Source organism: Vitis riparia, chromosome 14, assembly GCF_004353265.1.
Source record: "Vitis riparia cultivar Riparia Gloire de Montpellier isolate 1030 chromosome 14, EGFV_Vit.rip_1.0, whole genome shotgun sequence".
Lineage (NCBI taxonomy): Eukaryota > Viridiplantae > Streptophyta > Magnoliopsida > Vitales > Vitaceae > Vitis > Vitis riparia.
In genome coordinates, this window is record NC_048444.1 from 5,162,708 (window position 1) to 5,180,350 (window position 17,643).

The 17,643-nt window shown below is 34.1% G+C and overlaps 1 protein-coding gene across 2 annotated transcripts; it reads right to left on the minus strand.

Moving 5' to 3' along the window:
• Nucleotides 1-384: 384 nt before the first annotated feature.
• LOC117930284 (acyltransferase-like protein At3g26840, chloroplastic) lies at nucleotides 385-17,298 on the minus strand. 2 transcript variants are annotated; one of them, XM_034850853.1, is made up of 16 exons: nucleotides 17,121-17,298; nucleotides 16,777-16,991; nucleotides 16,285-16,705; nucleotides 15,864-15,915; nucleotides 15,635-15,690; nucleotides 14,997-15,155; nucleotides 14,558-14,662; nucleotides 14,097-14,203; nucleotides 8,693-8,814; nucleotides 7,353-7,461; nucleotides 5,834-5,964; nucleotides 5,036-5,405; nucleotides 4,717-4,830; nucleotides 1,767-1,852; nucleotides 1,016-1,125; nucleotides 385-790 (listed from the first exon to the last, which is right to left on the minus strand). In XM_034850853.1, the coding sequence occupies exons 3-16, from the start codon at nucleotides 16,652-16,654 to the stop codon at nucleotides 600-602; spliced, it is 2,082 nt and encodes a 693-aa protein (XP_034706744.1). In that variant the 5' UTR covers nucleotides 16,655-16,705; nucleotides 16,777-16,991; nucleotides 17,121-17,298; the 3' UTR covers nucleotides 385-599. The 2 variants fall into 2 exon arrangements, with proteins under 2 accessions (XP_034706744.1, XP_034706745.1); XM_034850854.1 differs by lacking the exon at nucleotides 17,121-17,298 and adding an exon at nucleotides 17,102-17,116.
• Between the last annotated feature and the right edge of the window lie 345 nt (nucleotides 17,299-17,643).

Sequence of the window (17,643 nt, forward strand, 5' to 3'; positions counted from 1 at the left end):
AAAAAAATATAGCAGAATTTTGTTTTACTATAAAATTTTCTATATCCTTTCTTGGTCAAGCCGAAGCAACCCACATTGAGCAAAGACTATTGCAGTACCACCGGCCTAGTGTGTACAATAAGGCCCATGCCCGGAAAGAAAAGGAAAGAAGAAGAATATTATTTATGTGAAATTATACCAAAGAAACACTTACAGTGCAGTGAGCTTGAGCACCTTGAAGACAGACCAACACTTCATTTCTTAATTTTATAGGCTAGATTTAATAACAGATAAACCCATTCATGGCCTGAATAGAAGGGAGGAAGTAGAGCAATTATTGAGAAGATGTCTTTTCTCCTTCAATGATCAGGAACTGAAAGAACTTGAGATCATTACTATGCTCGGTTTTATCCCTCAACACATCATATTATTTTAGTAATCCATTGTCTGGTATAAATGTATACTTCTATTCATTCTTTTGGAAGGTTTAGGGGCATACAGTGGGCTAACACCTAACAACAAGCCTTCAGTGTACAGCCTGCAATGAGGCTAACTCCACCTTGGGGGCAACACATACCTTGATTTAAACAGATTTGTCTCACTTACAGCACAAGCAATAATCAAAGCTCAAATGTAGGAACATCAGATGTAAATCCATGTGTAGCCTGGTAAAATAACCGGGGCAGTATGTTCCTATATGGATCACTCTCCCTTTTCTCCTTTAAATAAGCAAGGCAACTCTCAACCTCAGATTTGACATGTAAATACAGTTCATGAGCCTTTTCCTTTTCTCTTAGTTCCTGCTTCCTCCCTTCACCACAAAATGGAGATTCTTGTCATTCAGGGTACACTAAGAATTGGAAAAAAAAAAAAAATTAAAGACAGAAATCCCCTAGGAAGTGTTATTCAAGCAGAGGCAAACCTTAGCCCAATGTTTAGGTTCCTTGCAACTTAAATCCTTTTATTTGTATGCATGTTTTAAGGGAGATCGGAAGCATTTCAAGCAACTCGATAGATATTCATTGGATAAACATACCTTCTGTCTCAATTGGCTTCCCGAACAAGTAATAAAAACGACCTGGCAATTTTGGTAGAATTCCTGGCGTGTGCAAATCCTGGTTTGCAACCTCACCACTAATACCAGTCCTATCATCACAAGATTATGATGGAATTCAAACAAAGATACCAGGAAAGAAATGAGAAAGACAAATTACAAAGATGTAAAGAAATATATCTATGCCCCATCAATTTGAATATTTTTCATTCTTGATAATTTTGACTAAAGCATTCAATATAAATCTTTTTATATTTAACAAGTAAGGTTGCAAGAATATCTACTTCTCATTTATTTTCAATTTCAATATTCTTATTTTTCATTGTTTTGTAGAAAAGAATTTTCACCATTATTGTATTTGATGTATACCTCCACGCTCCCCACCACCCCTCCCTCCTTTTTTTGGGTTCCAAAAACCATTGCTTCTTTCTGTTTGGAACTTTTGTCTGGGTGTGGACAAATTCCAGCCATATAATAAATACTCCCTTTAAATGACTTTGAGGATAGTGGAGAGACATGATTTATTCAAAAGACAATTAGTAAGTACTAGATAATCTTCTTTACTCAAGAGACAATTAGCAAGTTCTAGATAATCTTTCAAGTGTATGTAAGAAGAGTACTAATTATGTGAAAACACTGCCAATTGAAAACTCAGATTCTAGAACTTAATGCCAAAAGAAGATGAGAAAATTCTCCATAGGTTAAAAAAACCATCAAGAGAAACTTATAATACCTTAATTTCACAGCTTTCTTCGTGTTCTCCTCTATCTGATCCCTAAAATAGGGAATCATCATTAAATCATTGTAATCAATGACTACCTGTAAATAATGAAGATGCAACCAATTATTGATGATCAGAAATGAATCCAAATCCAGTGATGAATATACATGGCATTTTGTGCAAAAGGGGTATAGGTAAGCAAGAAATCTCTATAAACTAGAATCTTTTCAGGGAATACCATAAGAATGGAACTAAGACACAAAATTCCTACACAAATACTTTGGGAATTAAAAAATTCATAATCAGTAGACATGGAAAAAACTAAAGAGCCAGATTTGTACAAACATACCAAACACTAAATTTAAAACCAGCTATGATTTGTAATAATTGACAAAAAATTCTTAGCAAGCCCCTGGTCTGTAAGGGAAAAAACAAGGATAAAAACTGCACCCTACTAACCACCTCTGTCATCAACCCAAACCCAATTTTTTTATCCAAATTGAACAGAGATACATCTTTGATGAAAGCATGAGGTCTTCCATGTCATTTTGGCTTTTGTCTCTACCCCTCATAGTTTTCAACTCATGTTCACTGATTCTCAATAATATAACACTAATATTCAATGTACACATCCAGTTCACTTCCATCTGTGATTGCTTTTGTCTATTTTGTGCTTCCTAAACCAACAACTGTCAACCTCAACATAAGTATTCTAATAAAGGCGGCACATGTCTCCCTTGCCAGCATATGGCTTTGCCACTACTTTCAATTTACTATGTACATTTGTAATGTATTCTCGTTTAATAATATACAACTTACCTCCAAAATTATCTCAAGTGTCTTCACATATTTGTTTCACATATTTGTTTCTCTTGTTTCCTAATTTTTTAATACCAACTGAAAGAGAAAAAAGAATTGAAATCTTTCACAATTATGTAAACATTTCCTTTAATAAGGTTTTTCAATTATCGTTCAACATTCCATTTGGTTTGCTTTTCATTTTAATGTTAGGGGATGGGAAATAATTATGTGTTTTATTTCAACTCATTTTAACAATTAGGAATATGGCAAGATTATTGTTGATGTGGAAAAAAGGCCAATGACATGTCAAGAAGGCAGCTGAGGTGGAAGATACAGGTTGAGGTTGATTGGAGAGGGAAGCGAATTGAAAAGATGGGAAATTAAAAGGGATTGTGGAGCTATTTTGATTGAGGTAATAAAAGCAAATGGCAGATTATGGATATTGCAACCCAAGGCCTAGAACGGAAAGAAGTGGATGCAATGGAATGGAACAAAGAATGTGATTTCACATTAATAATCTTTGTTAGCTTGTCGACCATTACACTTGTCTCTTAGGTTGATAGTATAGTTAGGTCAACCATGACATTGGGGGATGCTATACTTAATACAATCAATTTAGGGATGTCATTTTATTTTTGTTATTTTGTTAGGGAAAATTCCATGATGCCAAACCTACACCTACCAAACATGCAATTTTTTAGGCCATTGAAAGTACATGGTGATATCTAAGACATTGGATTAAGGTACCATATGAACATGTGACATAATTTGATTGGTCATATTTAGTATGTACCGATATAATAGGACCCTTTTATGGGAAGTTGTAGTCTTTGGCTTTGATTCACATTGCTTAAGGATGAGTGAAACACTATATGTTTTATGAGTGGTAATGATGGTTCTTCTACTATGGATATATAAAAGTTGGCTAGGAGGCCTTAGGAGCAAAGAGATGTAATGTTTCTTTGTCCTTTTTGAATGCTTTAACTTTTTGTGTTTTTGTCATGTAATTGTATTGTATGAGATGGACTTTGACTCCAATATACCCATATGATCAATGATGATGATCCATATATGGTGGGTAGAGACCCCTTGGAAACTTAGACATCAAGGTGGCGAATAGAGATCTAAAGCTTGGGTACAATGGGGAGAATGCTAAAGATGGGTGTTGAGGTTTTCATGTGAGCATCCACTATGGAGTCTAGTCATGCTAGTGTATATCTTTGGATGGTTTTTGGAGTATCTTTCTTTCCTATGCGGCATTTATTGCCATGTGGAATTTATTTTTTAGTCATTACATGCTTGTAGCAAACTTATTGTTCATCTAAACTTGGGAAACACCAGATCATGTTAATGGACATTAAAATTAGGGTTGCATAGGGGGGCTCACAAAACTTAGAAAGTTAAGACTCAAAATATATCTTAACCTACTTATGGTAGCTCTGTTGTTCATCTAAACTTAGGATGAACTAGATATTGACCTTTGGTTTGTTACTATGGTTAAAGGCTTGTAAAGGAGAATATCTTTTAGAAAGATTTCTCTTTGTCATCCTCGTTATTTATGGAAAAAAAGGAGTTAGCAATCTTTATGGTGAGAAATGTCATTTGCAATTGTGGAGCTTTATATAGGTTGAATGATCTTTTTTTTATGCTTGCGTATTAAAGTTTATTGATCTCATATGCAAGGAAGATGAGGTTGCAAGTAGAAGTGAAGTGGGAGTGTTAAGTGTTAACCAATTAGATATACGCTTTCATATGATGAGTGTTAACCAAACATTTATGTCACTTTGACCATGGTAAAAATGTTCTTTTATATGATGAATGTTGTAAAATATTCCCATACATGCATACAGGTCCTGTTTTGTTATATATCCTAACAAAACTAGATTATAATACACCATGTTTATCGGGACATGAGACAAATTCATTTTTAGGGAAATTTTTTTTCTAAAATTTGGAACAAAAGAGTGTTCAAATTAAGAAATATTTAAACTAAATTCAATAAACAACATAAATGAAAATTCTTCATGAGGATACATGTGCTTATATACGAGTGTCTGTATGTGTTAGCATGCATGCGAACTTACTTGCATGGCAACTGGTAAGGGAACTAATAATCAATAAAGAAGCTATGATTGAAGGACATTATAGTAATCAGGTTTACCTGACCAAAATCATCTTCTCCAACAACTCCAAAGGGTATAATTTTGGCTCCAAACCTAGCCGCAATTCGGACAAACTCAGATTGTTCTGGCCAAAACAACTTGTATTCCTCACCCTAAACAATATGAACAATTGAGTATTGCAAAAGGTATTTTAAAATTGTGAACCTGACATGTCTACTTCATGGCTATGAAATATACATGCACACATATTTTGCAAGTGTTTACATGAATCTCAGTTGTAGGAACCAAAAGAAGAAATCGTGTTTTATGGATAGTAGTCTATGAGATCAATGTTAAATGTAACCAATAAAACATTACCTTTCGATGTACAGCCTCTCGCACACCTCCCGGATACAATAGGGCATGAGACTTGGAAGACATGAGTTTATAAAAGTTAGTGCCTGAGACCGGAACTGCACCCACAAGTCTAATTGTGTCAAACCTTGATAAGTCAGGTAAACTTCCACCACTTGACCTCTTAAACAACATTGGATGTGCTATCCCTCTTAAAAGAATATTTCTTTCATCCATAAATTGTAACACTAGGGGAATCGTTTCAATTCCAAGCAACATATGATAGCCAACAAACAAAGTTGGCCCTTCAGAAGGAATTCCTGCTAGTCCTTTCACAATCTTCCCATCCTCCAAAGTTGAGAGCATAACGGGGCAAGTTATGCTATTAAACCATCTAGGATTGTCATAATTTCAAGACAAAGAGATTAAATTGGTATAATTCCAGTATAATGTAATTAAATACAAAAACTCTAATGAGAATGGTTTGCAAAACCATCTTTGACTTTTTTTTTTCCACTCTGGTATAATATAATTTCTTGATTTAATAGTGTTTTGTGTTCTATGAGAATGCACATTTACTCATGCACTATCTCTCTCTTTGAATGTATGAGAAGAAAACTCTATGGAAAGTGAAATTCATTATCTTCTTCTCTGAAGTCTACATTTTTTGTCGTCTCCCAATATCTAATAATCAAGTAGAATGCTCAATACCCATTACATATAACACAATGTGTCATTAGTTGGGTATTATGAATTCAACATTGTTATTATTATTTTATTACATGTGCTTGAGTTTTTCAAAAGTAACAAAATGCCACTTACCTAATTGGTTCGGCTACATTTTTAAATTCTGATGGAGTTGGTGGTATGTAATCCAAAATATAGTCAAGGTATTTTGCACGGCGATAAAAACTAACACCTTTGATGATAGTTACCAAATCAACACCATCTTCCTGTAACATATTACCAAAGCTACTATTTATTTATATCAATATAACTTGTAAGGTAACAATTCACACCTTCAAACTTCAAAACCATATAGTTTAGGGCCTACGAAAAACCATTTTTATTGATGTAAACAATATTAAGATCACATAATAACAAATCTATACCTACTATTTCATAATGCATCGTCGAACTAAGTCCAAATATATCCAAATACTTGGACTCAAAAGGAATAGAGAAGATTAGCATAAGCCATAAAATTTTAAGATACAATTAATTTTCTAGAACCTTATAAAACCAACAAATACTATTTACATAAATGTATTTAGGTCAAATTTGGAGTGTTTTAATTCTATTTATTTACATCTTAGGAAAGGAACATTGTCTTAAGAAAATTCTCTATCTAGTACCTTAGAGTAAGAGATTTTAGATTTGCTAATGAAGAACATAAAAGGATATTTTTTTTGAAAAATCTCAAGAGTCAAAAAAGATATTCAAATTGTCAGATATTTCCTTCAGTTATTGTATTATTAGAGTCAAAGATCATCATCCAATTCGTGGAAACCAAGTGCGTTTAACTAATACATCTCTAAGTAGAATACTAAAATATTGAATGCAAGGATGAGATCACAAAAACAACTTCCTCCATACTACTAATGGAGTTTCACAAGGTTCTCTTTCCTTTCACATTAAATATATGCAGAATAGTCAATTTGACACAAACTATGATAGAAATCTCACCCAATTCTTACCATGACCAAACATCAAGGGAACAAATGCAGTAAATGGACAGGGTATCATGACAATAACATCTAGTAGTTGGAGAAAAAGTGCTCAACCTTGGAGCCAACAACTCTGAAGTGATGGTTATGCTAGGTTATTGCTACCAATTGCACACTGCCATTGGTTTTGTGCCAATGAGCATCAATAAAAGCTATGTTATGAATTCATGAATCAATTGAATGTGGAGTAGGACAAAATGTTGTTTCAAAAACCACCTCAATTGGATGAATATTCAAAATGTATGGTAAATTTTTTGTCTATTTCTAGGACTTAATGATTACTTTTTAGTCATTTCCTTTTTAAATGAAGTTCTATTTATTTTTTATTTTTGTTTCTAGAATATGCTCTATAGGACTTGCCTAGTTTGTCTCATATTAACAAGATAACATTGTAAAATTTGTGCTAAAACAACCAAAAATGTTTTTTCTTCAATGTTAATTGGGGTAGCCTTTTTAATTAATATACAATGGTTATGTTCTCTTTTGCAATCCCTATTTGGAATTTAGAAAATACTGCAAGAAAATATATCTATTAGAGCTTCTTTAATCATATATGTGTGTGTCTGTGTGTAAGTGAGAGAGAGAGAGAAGGGGGAAAGGAGAGATCATTATACCAGGAAGAGAAAATGACCACTATCGGTAAACTTGCGAATCTCACAATTGGGTAGTGTATGACAAAGCCTCTCACATTCTTCTTGACTCGATAATAACTTATCCTTTCCACTAAAAAGATAAACACTAATCAACTTCATCATACTAGAAAGAAACCAGAAACTTAATCATGAAAAGTGGTATAAGTATATCCATGACAAACAATATATTAAAGTATAAAGGTTAAAGCATAATAAATTGAACTCTAAATAATGTTTATAAATTGAATTATCAATTAAGGTAGTTCAAACTTTGAATTCAAGACAAGATGACGTCTTTTAATTTAATTCACACATCTAACATTTTAAAGCTTCTTCCTATTGATCCTTATCTTGATAGGAATGGGTCAAAATTTTCCTTCCTCACTCCTCTAAATAGACACACAATCACACACAAAGTTACAATAAAAGAGAGCTGATAAAGTATCTTTTTGCAAACTCTTCAAGGTAAGATTTTTGAGTGTTGGGATGTGTATCCCTCATCAATAAGCTTAATTGTTATGGGAGTTAAGTCTTTTTGTGAACTGTCAATGTTCTTCCTAGTAGAAAAGTCACCAAATAGTTTAGGTTTAGTTTTCTAATTATATAATACTATTTAAATTAGACTAGGTTGGTAACTTATTCGGTCTCTATCTATAAGCTTAATAGAAACAAGAACTAAAACATCTAATTATAGGTGATTTCCCTTATTGGAATTGGAGTACTCCCCCCTAATCCATACCAAAAAGATACCATTGCAATAAGGGGGAGTTGAAGAAGTCTTATTTATAAGATGTTCAATAATAAAGATTGTTTATTCACTACATAGATTTTGTCTCTCTTATCCCATTTTTTTTCCTTTTGTTTTGATTTGGAGTTTCTCTAGTTTACATGATAAAGCCTGTAGACCTTTTCATTCAATTCTTTTTATCTGTTGAGTTAAACCCAAGAGTACCAGAGATGACATTTATTATTATTATTGTTGTTGTTATTGTTATTATTACTATATAGTTGAATCGAACTAGAATTACTTAGTATTCATTGTTCAATGGAATCATCCACTTCAACTCGAGAACAAAGGTGTCAAGAGGTTCAAGTTAGGAAAAACCTTTAGAAGACTGTTAGATATAAGCATTTGACTCTTGCTTTAAAACATATCTATGAAACCAATGTGAAAAACACAAAACAGACTCCTGCAAATTCCATTTCAATTTTATTTTTTAAACTAAGCAATTGAGTCAGTTCAATAAACCTAGAGGTTTCCCGATATCAAATTTTCCAATATAAGTAATCATTCAAATGCAATTGAGACAAAGAGTAGGGACCTGGAAAGTATCAATATTTCAGCTTTAACAGCATGGAGACGTGAATTGGCAAATGCAGAAGCTGAGCGAAGCATCTTTAGCTTCCAAAGAAGGGTTTCTCTAGGTAAAATATCAAACAAAACCTGTGAATTTAACCATCAATTCTTTTTCACAAAATTGACAACACAATATAAGAAAAATGAACATGAAAATAATAGGTAACCACTACAAAAGTCATGCATGTTAGAGAGCTGAATTGATGAGAATTCTTCTATATTCATTTACAATGAATGTCCATATAAATATAGGATGTACAAAATTACTTACAAAACTTTACAAAATGATAGCCTAAACTATAGGGGATTAATTATAGTTGACCAATATAATTAACCATTATACAATACATGAATTCAACCATTAGGTGGTCTCTGATTGAGTTGATGCAGCTTGATTTCAGGAATTTGCTTCTACACTATAATTACATATAGAGTTTTTTTTATAGGTAATTTTTTTTTTCCTTTTTATGGTTACATAGAACAAAAACTCCTCTAAATACGTGGCTAATATAGTTTGAATGTTGTAGAAACATATTAATAATATATTATTTCTATAATGATAAAGGCTTGCTGATTTGAGCCAAAATATCAATAGCACATATGTGATATGATTTATGCAATATAAAAAGCTCAAATCACCCAACTTAACTCAAATTGATGTTAAGACCCTAGTTATGGATCTAATTTCTATTTTGAGCTTAATTCTAGATTTAAGGGATGAAAAAAAATACTAAGTGCAAAAGTTATTATCAACCAAGGAAATAGCATCCATAACTAAAAGACTCAGGACTTGTGAACCATTAAGAGTCCAAGAAAGGTTGAAATGAGTGAGTCTTGGGCACGAAATACTAGTAAAGAATGTAATGAAGTGAGATAGAGGGCATACAACCATAATGAAGGAGGTTTGAAGCAAATACAATCATGTTCACATGGAAATTTAGAACTTAAAATCAGGCCACAATATGTACCCTGACTTTGAGGTGAAATTTCGAGCAATTCCTGATATCATTTTTTGGGCATGTTATATATTGTCTCGAAGCTCGGGAAGTCAAAAGTCCAATGCTTCAAGCAGTGTGCAAATTGAAGCTAAAACGAAGAAGTTATGATCATTTGAAGACAATTGCGCAGAGCTGAAGAACCATTTCGAAATTATTTTGAAATTCAACTTATGAATTCAAAATTCATTTCAAAATGACCCCAATTTTGAAATCGCACACTGCCACATTGATGTTTTGCCTCTTCTACTTCGGAATTGCATCTTGGGCACTCCACTGCCCTAAGTGCGCACCACATGATTAGAAATCATAATTTTATTTATTTTTAATCATTTTTAGGTAATTATTTTAAAAGAAGTGGCCAATAAGAACGTGTCAGGTTTTTTGGGTTTTTTGGTGGAAACTATATAAACTCAATTTTTAGGTTTTCAAGGGAGTTCGAGATTATTTTTAGATTGGAAAAAGGAAGACTAAGTCAAAATCTCAGTTTGTTATTTTTTCCATTATTATTAATTAATATATTGTTTTTTTATTTTTTTTAAGTTTCAAGAATGGTTCTTTATCTTTCTTTAATGGATTGTGCTTGTGAAAACACACCCATGAGAGGTTAAAGAGTTTTCTTAGGGTGTAAAGCATAAAAACCTATGGTTAAGGCTTGTAAGGAAACAATGAGAAATTGAACTCAATATCATAATGAATGATTGGTTAAAAACATAATTAATGATAATCGAGATACTCTCAAGATTGGTTTGAATTAGGGGGTGGTACAATTGTCCATTCTTTGATACTAGGGATTCTTGGTAATTCTTGATCTCTAGTTATCTAAGGTTTAACCATTGTTATCACGTAGTGGTAAAGGCCTACAAATCCTATACCCAAACCAAGATTTCAATTCCATTCATCTAATAGGTAATTTAAAGTAAAATAAAATGTTACATTAAGGAGACAGATGCAACACTAAGTTATTTAAGTTGATCTCATTTAGCCCACTTTTTGAATATTACTAGATTTATACAAATAAATACTCTTATTTCGCCTAAAGTCCTAAGCCTGCAGTTGGATTGTGGAAACCTCATTCTTGAACATTTCAATCAAAAATCAATATAATCTTGCATTTTTAATTTAGATTTATTTAGCAAACCCATTTGTATTCAAATAGATTTTCAAATATTTTCAATTTAAAGAATTTGATTAATGTAATCATTTAGGCCTATTTTGACAAATTCCGTAGGCCAGTCTTTGAGGATGATGCTTGGAGTATTACAAAATCCGTAGTGACTCTTTCTCTGATTTTTCTTGGTCAGAGTCGCTACATACAAGGCTTAGTATTTTGGACAATAGAGAATAACGATCACTTGCAAATTGAGAAAAACTTTAATGGAGAAATGATGGAGACAAGTGGCAGCCACCTTTAAAAGTTTACCAAAGGCGCAAAGGAATGAACACCAAGACTCAAGCTTTAATTTGACATTCTTTGGATGATAATGGGCTTATCTAAGATTTTATATAATTCTATATGGTTTCAGCCTATGAGCACTTTCCAGAAATTGAATTATGGGCCTAGTCAATGGCCATAATTACTATTTTCAGTAATTAATATTGCAATTTTCGAAGAATGTTTAATGTGATCTATCAGTCAGTTCAAGTTTTTGTTATCTTCAAGTTACATTACTACTATGAGACTAGTTCCAAGGAATTATAAGTCCCTAGAGAAGTTCTATATAGTAATTGATGTCTTTTGAAAAAAAAAAATCAATGAATGAATGATAAATTTCTAGTGGCCACTATTTTCTTTGTATGATACAAAGAACACTAGGGTGTGAAGCCTAAAGGTTTCTAAGAACAATTCTTGGAGCTCTTTCAATTACACCACTACTCTCATTGCATTTAACTTTCCTATCCTACATCAATTTTGGTATAAGACTGAGGTTGAGATCATGACTACACGGTCTAGAAGGAGTTTTAGGAAAATTAATTGATAGCCAATGTGATGAGATATTAATTCAGATGGTGGATTAGCTTGATAGCCTCCACATTCAGCTAAGCAATGTCGAAACACGAAATATTCTGATCATGAAGCTCTCAAGTATGTCAATTCTCAAAAGAAGCTTAACCATTAACATGGGAAATAGGTTTCCTTCTTACAAGAATACACCTTCTTTATTAAGCATAAATCAAGTATTGAGAACAAGACAACTGATTCTCTTTCGAGTGGTGTATATTTTTTCTTCTATGGCTATACAAGTTGTAGGATTGATTTTTTGGAGCAAAATTATCATTTTTGCAAGCCCTAGTAGTAGGGAACTTAGAAGCATATCCTAAATTTTCACTACATGATGGATACCTCCTCAAAGGGACAGGCCTTTGCTTACTTAACACATCATTTTGAGAGAAAGTGATATGGGAACTACATTCTGGAGGGCCAACCGGTCATTTTGGAAGGTATAAAATGATTGCAATGATAGAAGATTGTTTTTATTGGCTGAGTTTTCAAAAAAGAAGCAAATAATTCGTTTTTAAATGTTGCACATGCCAATCAAAGGAAATGAAGAAAAATACAAGACTGTACATGCCACTCTTAGTGCCACATAAGCCATGGCAAGACCCAAGCATGGATTTTGTCCTTGGCTTGTCAAAAACTTTCAGGGGACATGACTTCATATTTGTCATGGTAGATCGTTTATTTGAAATGGGGCATTTTATCTCATGTTCAAAGACTTTGGATGTTGTCCATGTTGCTAAACTCTTCTTCAAAGAAATTGTTGGGCGCTTCATGGTTTGCCCAAGACTATCGTTTCTAATCGAGATGCAAAGTTTATGAGTTATTTTTGGAGAAGTTCATAAAAGATGCTGAACATAAAAGCTGAATTTCTTCTTCTTTTCACCCTCAAACTGATTGCTAAACAGAAGTTGTGAACTAAAGTTTGGATGATCTACTTGGCTACCTAGTTGGAGAACATGTCACTAATTAAAACAAATTCCTCCGATTGCCAAGTTTGCATACAATAGTTCAATAAACAAATCTACAGGTGAGATCATCACTGGTTGCTGCCTAGGAAACCTATTGATTTAGTTTCATTACCAATGGAGGCACGACCAAGTGGTGAAGTTAATGCTTTTAGTAAACATATACATCATATACACGATGATGTTTGAAGGAAGATTGCTCTCAACAATGAAAATTACAAGGCACATGCTAATTTGAAAAGAAAGTTTGATGATTTTAATGAAGGAGATATGATTATGGTAAGGATTAGGCCTGAATGATATCCTAAATGTGCAAACAAGAAACTTCACTTAAAGAATGTTGGTCCATATAAAGTGCTCAAAAAAATTAGCTCTAATGCTTATGTTCTTGATTTGTTAGAAAATATGGGCATTAGTAATATTTTCAACATCAAGGACCTCACTCTATATTCTAATCCTGAAGATACTACAGCTAATGATGGCCCGCTTACCATCAGCTCCTCGATTAAAGGAGGAAATTGAAGATGTTATTGATCACCAAATTGTTTCAACTAGAGGAGGGAGGTCACTTTCAAATTGCACATGGATCACAGATGGAAAATTCTAACACTTGAATAATGACCTTTATGTTTCATGCCTTTAACTCTTCAATGTTGAGTTTTCCTAAGGCCCAGGGGGTGGGGGGTGGGGTGGGGGAGATGATGGGTTGATAGAGATAACAGGCAACCACCTTTAAAAGTTTACAAAAGGTGAAAAGGAATGGGTACCAAGACCTAAGCTTTAATTTGGAATTTTCTGAATGATAATGGGTTAGTTGCGATTTTGTATAATTCAATATGGAATTGGCCTAGAAGTACTTCCAAGAAATCAAATTATGGGCCTAGTCAATTCTATAAGTTACTATTTTAGTCATTAATATTAACATTTTCCAAGAGTTTTTAATGTGGTCGAGTAGTAGTTAATCCTAGTTTTTGTTATTTTCAAGTTGCATTACTACTATGAGACTAATTCCAACGAAATCCCCAGAAAAGTTCTATATAGTAGTTGATCTGTCTTTTGAAAAGAAATCAATGAGTGAATGATAAAGTTTCCAACAACCACTATTTTCTTTGTGTGATACAAAGAACACTTGGGTGTGAAACCTAAAGGTTTCTAGGAGCGATTCCTAGAGTTTTTCCAGTTACACTACTACTCTCATTGCATTTTACTTTCCTGTCCTGCATCAGGAAACCTCTTTGGCACGTATAAAGCATGTAAATGTGAAACATCAAAAAGTATGCCTATAACAATGTCCTTTACATATTGACAAACATAGAGGAAGACATCTCTTATAGACATTCTTTTATCCATTAAACCAAAGTAAAATAGTTCTGATGGTCTAATTATGTTTTGAAGTCAGAATCTTACAGAGAGATAAGATGGCAGTGCAACAAGACCCTGTGGTAGCTCTCCAACTCTTTGTTGCAGAGGAAGTCCTTTCTCTGCATTTGTAATCGCCATCCTCAAAGGATCACCTAAATTTATATTTAGTACAGTTGCTGGCATCAATTGGTATAATATAATATAGGTATTTAATTTTTAAGAACTGCAGGTTTTCACTAATAATTTTGGGAATAATGAAGAGACAGCTACTAAAATCCATTCCTAATAGCAATTTTTATTAGAAGCAAATGGAATTTTTTTTCAAATTCATGTTCTTCTATTTGCAGTGTAAATATTTTAGATGCTCATTCGATAAGGATCGACAGTTGGCGAGTTCTGGACTGGCAAGAAGGCTTGATGTGTCCTGAACTCCAAATGGAAACAGAGATGTTTCCAGCAACTGCCAAGCCAGTATACCAAAAGTACAAGGAAGAAGGAAAGCAAACCTGTTATTAAGCTAAGTATAAAAGGAAGGCTAAAATTAAGCTTGTCAGGCATGAGACTCAATAGAGGCATTAGAGATTGCAGTGGTGACTTGCTGAAAGATGTAGCTGGGTTGGCCAAAACAACATAAGTTAGGAACTATGTATAGCATCAAAACTTCTTATTTATTGTACTCAATAAATTACTTTAAGCAGATATATATATCATGGAAAGTGTTGCCAAACGTTCATCCTAATTGTGTGGTGGTGTCCAAATCTAAGCCTTGACAGATCTCAGTTACAGACAGCTTGCCTCATGTCCTAATTTGCTCACCTTACTGCTTAATGAACGCTTCTAGATATTGTTTTAAGTTTGCCAGGAATTCCAAAGGATTATAGGCATAAAAAATCAGCTAATCTCTAAGCTCCCATCAACATCATTCATAGGAGAGGAGCTTCTCACCTGGGTTGGCCAAAATCAGTGCAAGATCGATGTCAGGATTACGGGCTGCAACAGCCAGAGCAAGGCATCCTCCGAGAGATTCTCCGACTAGGTATATGGGTTTATTTGGTGAACGGTAATTCTCTGACCTAACTGTTCTTTCAACCAGCTTCACCAATTCTGAACCATGGAAATTTAGAAAAGATTACATTACAAAGAAATGCATCTTATTCATCCAATAATACTCAATGATAAAAACAAGCTCTATTTGCAGAAAGTTGATAAATTATTTAGTTATCGAGTAATCATTATTTGTGATTGTAGCAATTTGGGGTTTTTTAGTTTTCTCATTAAGCCTTTCAGTCCCGTGTTGTCATGTCATCTGCATATCAGTTTCTCTTCTTAATCTATATTAAAATAACTTCAAAAAAAAAAAAAACAGATAATTTCTGCTTCATTTTATTCTCAGGAGACTAAAAGAAGTTACTGTTATTCTGCATTGAGTTTCTCCTTAATCCATTTTGTGATGACAGTTTAGGGAACCAGAGCCACAGAGACAAGGTGAAGTGGCAGCAAATAACTAAAAATATACAGACTATATCTAGTTTATATGGGTGGAGAGAAATAAATGAGAAACTGAGTGAAAGGGAGAAAGGAACCTGTAAACGTTGTTCGATCCTCAACAGGAATATGCAAGCACCATATATCAAAAAGCCTCCATTCAAGAAAACAATCATAAATTAGGCAATTTAATAATTATACCAAACATGGCCTATGATAGGAAACAATTCTATCTCATCATCTAGCTTTTTCAAAGACAGACAAGTACAAGCATATTCTCCACGGGTTTAACTAATAAGGGGCAATTAAATTTGAGTGAATGCTTACTTTCCAAGCCTTTGATGATGCAAAATAAGTCCAAGTCCAACACCATCAATTCCTGCAAATTTAAAAAATATTAAACATGGGTTCTAAGCAATATACAGATTGAAAAAGCGAAATAAGAAACTTCCAGCGCTCAGTTTTTCTGTTGATTCACTCCAGAATGAGAAGTTCAGGCAATACTCGAATCTGCCCGTACTTGACCCGTATTTAAAAAAATTTCCCCAAATCCGTTCTTACCCGTTTATCCTATTAATCACATACAGTTATTGAAGGAAGTGGCCTCTCATTGATATCCTAGTCAAAGGACAGAGAAAAAAAACTCTGTTTCGTATAAAATAGTTTGAACAAAAAAATTTCCCGAGGTAAAAAAAAAAAGAAAAAAAAGAAAAAAAAGAAAAAAAAATTGAGCAAATAAGACAAAAACCTGGCAAAAAGAGAAGCAAGGGAGAGCTATCCAACCGAGATCCGCATTCCAAAGGCGAAAACCAGCGAGGCGGTCCACCGTCCGACCTGATCAAATCCTTCGACTGCTCAAAGTAATCCTTCAAACTCCGCTGTTCCAATTTCGCCACGTCCGAGTTATCAAAATGCTTCGAGATCATATCGGCTTCACTCATCTTCTCGAATCTCCCTCTTTCTGTTACTCCGGGCGCTGGTGTTTGTTTGGTGAACACAGCAGACGGCCGAATCGAAACCGAAAAATTCGTCCTCAATCCTCCTGCAATTGACTTCATGTCCCGGCCGAACATCGGCAAGAAACCGCCGGCGATGAAGCATGCTCCTGTGGCCGCCATGGGGCAATGTCTCCTCAACGGGTCCACCAGAAGTGTGGCGCTCCAGCAGACCTTGAAAATTAAGCACAGAAATGAGAAATAATAGAACCTAATTATAGTTGAAGAAGAAAGAACCGCCTTACAGATTTTTGTTGGTAGCTAGGATGCCAAGGACGCTGCAGCCTGCACTCGATGTTCCAGGCCAATACGAATCTAACAACTCAACGTGGTTCACGCCTGGCCTCGGTTATACTTATCGCATTTTCCTTTCTCTTGTTGTAACTTTGCGACTCACTTTCTTACTCCTTCGAGCTTGTACGAATGGAAAGTTGCCGTTGATTGGTGCTTGATAAGCAGACTTCAATGTCCGCACATGTTGCAAAAATTAGGAAACAAAGGTCAAAAATGGATAATATCAATGAGAAGTTTTGGACACCATCTCAACTGAAACTATGCCAAATTTGACACCTGGCTAGTCTTAACTCACTGGATGACGAAGAAGGTACGACCTGGTGCTTGGAAGCCTGATCAATCGCATCACCTGCCGCCAAGAGATTCTACCACCATCCGAGGGTGTGATGTCGTGCGTCAGAAATTTCTGGAGCCCACTTCCGTAATGGACCCAATTTCCTCTGATTGACCTACTGTAGGCGTGGGTTCATAGGTGGAGTAAGCACATTCTGAGTTGAGAGGAAAATCTGCTCAATTTTTCTTTAATTTTCTTTGTTTGAAGAAAGTATACCAAAGGAGACTCGGATCATCGCTCAGTCTACATGAAATATCCACGCGTATCCACGCGGCAGGAGGGCTGCTAGACCATTAAAATTGGTAAAAACTAGGAAGGGTAGAAGTAAAAATTACTTCAAGAAGTACTTTTTCTAAGAATAATTCTTTTTTATAATTGCTTAGAAGAGATGAAATAGTTATAATAAATTTATCATTTTTTTTATATTTTTATTTGAAAAGAAATACGTTTTTGGCATAAATATTATTTACTATTTTAAATATTC

Bases quoted from the DNA above. Each gene is read 5' to 3' on its own strand.
- LOC117930284 (XM_034850853.1), bottom strand. From the start codon at position 16,654: ATGGCGGCCACAGGAGCATGCTTCATCGCCGGCGGTTTCTTGCCGATG. The intron at 15,691-15,863 runs GTAAGCATTCAC...TCTTGAATGGAG, and splicing joins CATCATCAAAGGCTTGGAAA to GCTTTTTGATATATGGTGCT. The intron at 1,853-4,716 runs GTAAACCTGATT...CATTATTTACAG, and splicing joins GAGAAGATGATTTTGGTCAG to GTAGTCATTGATTACAATGA.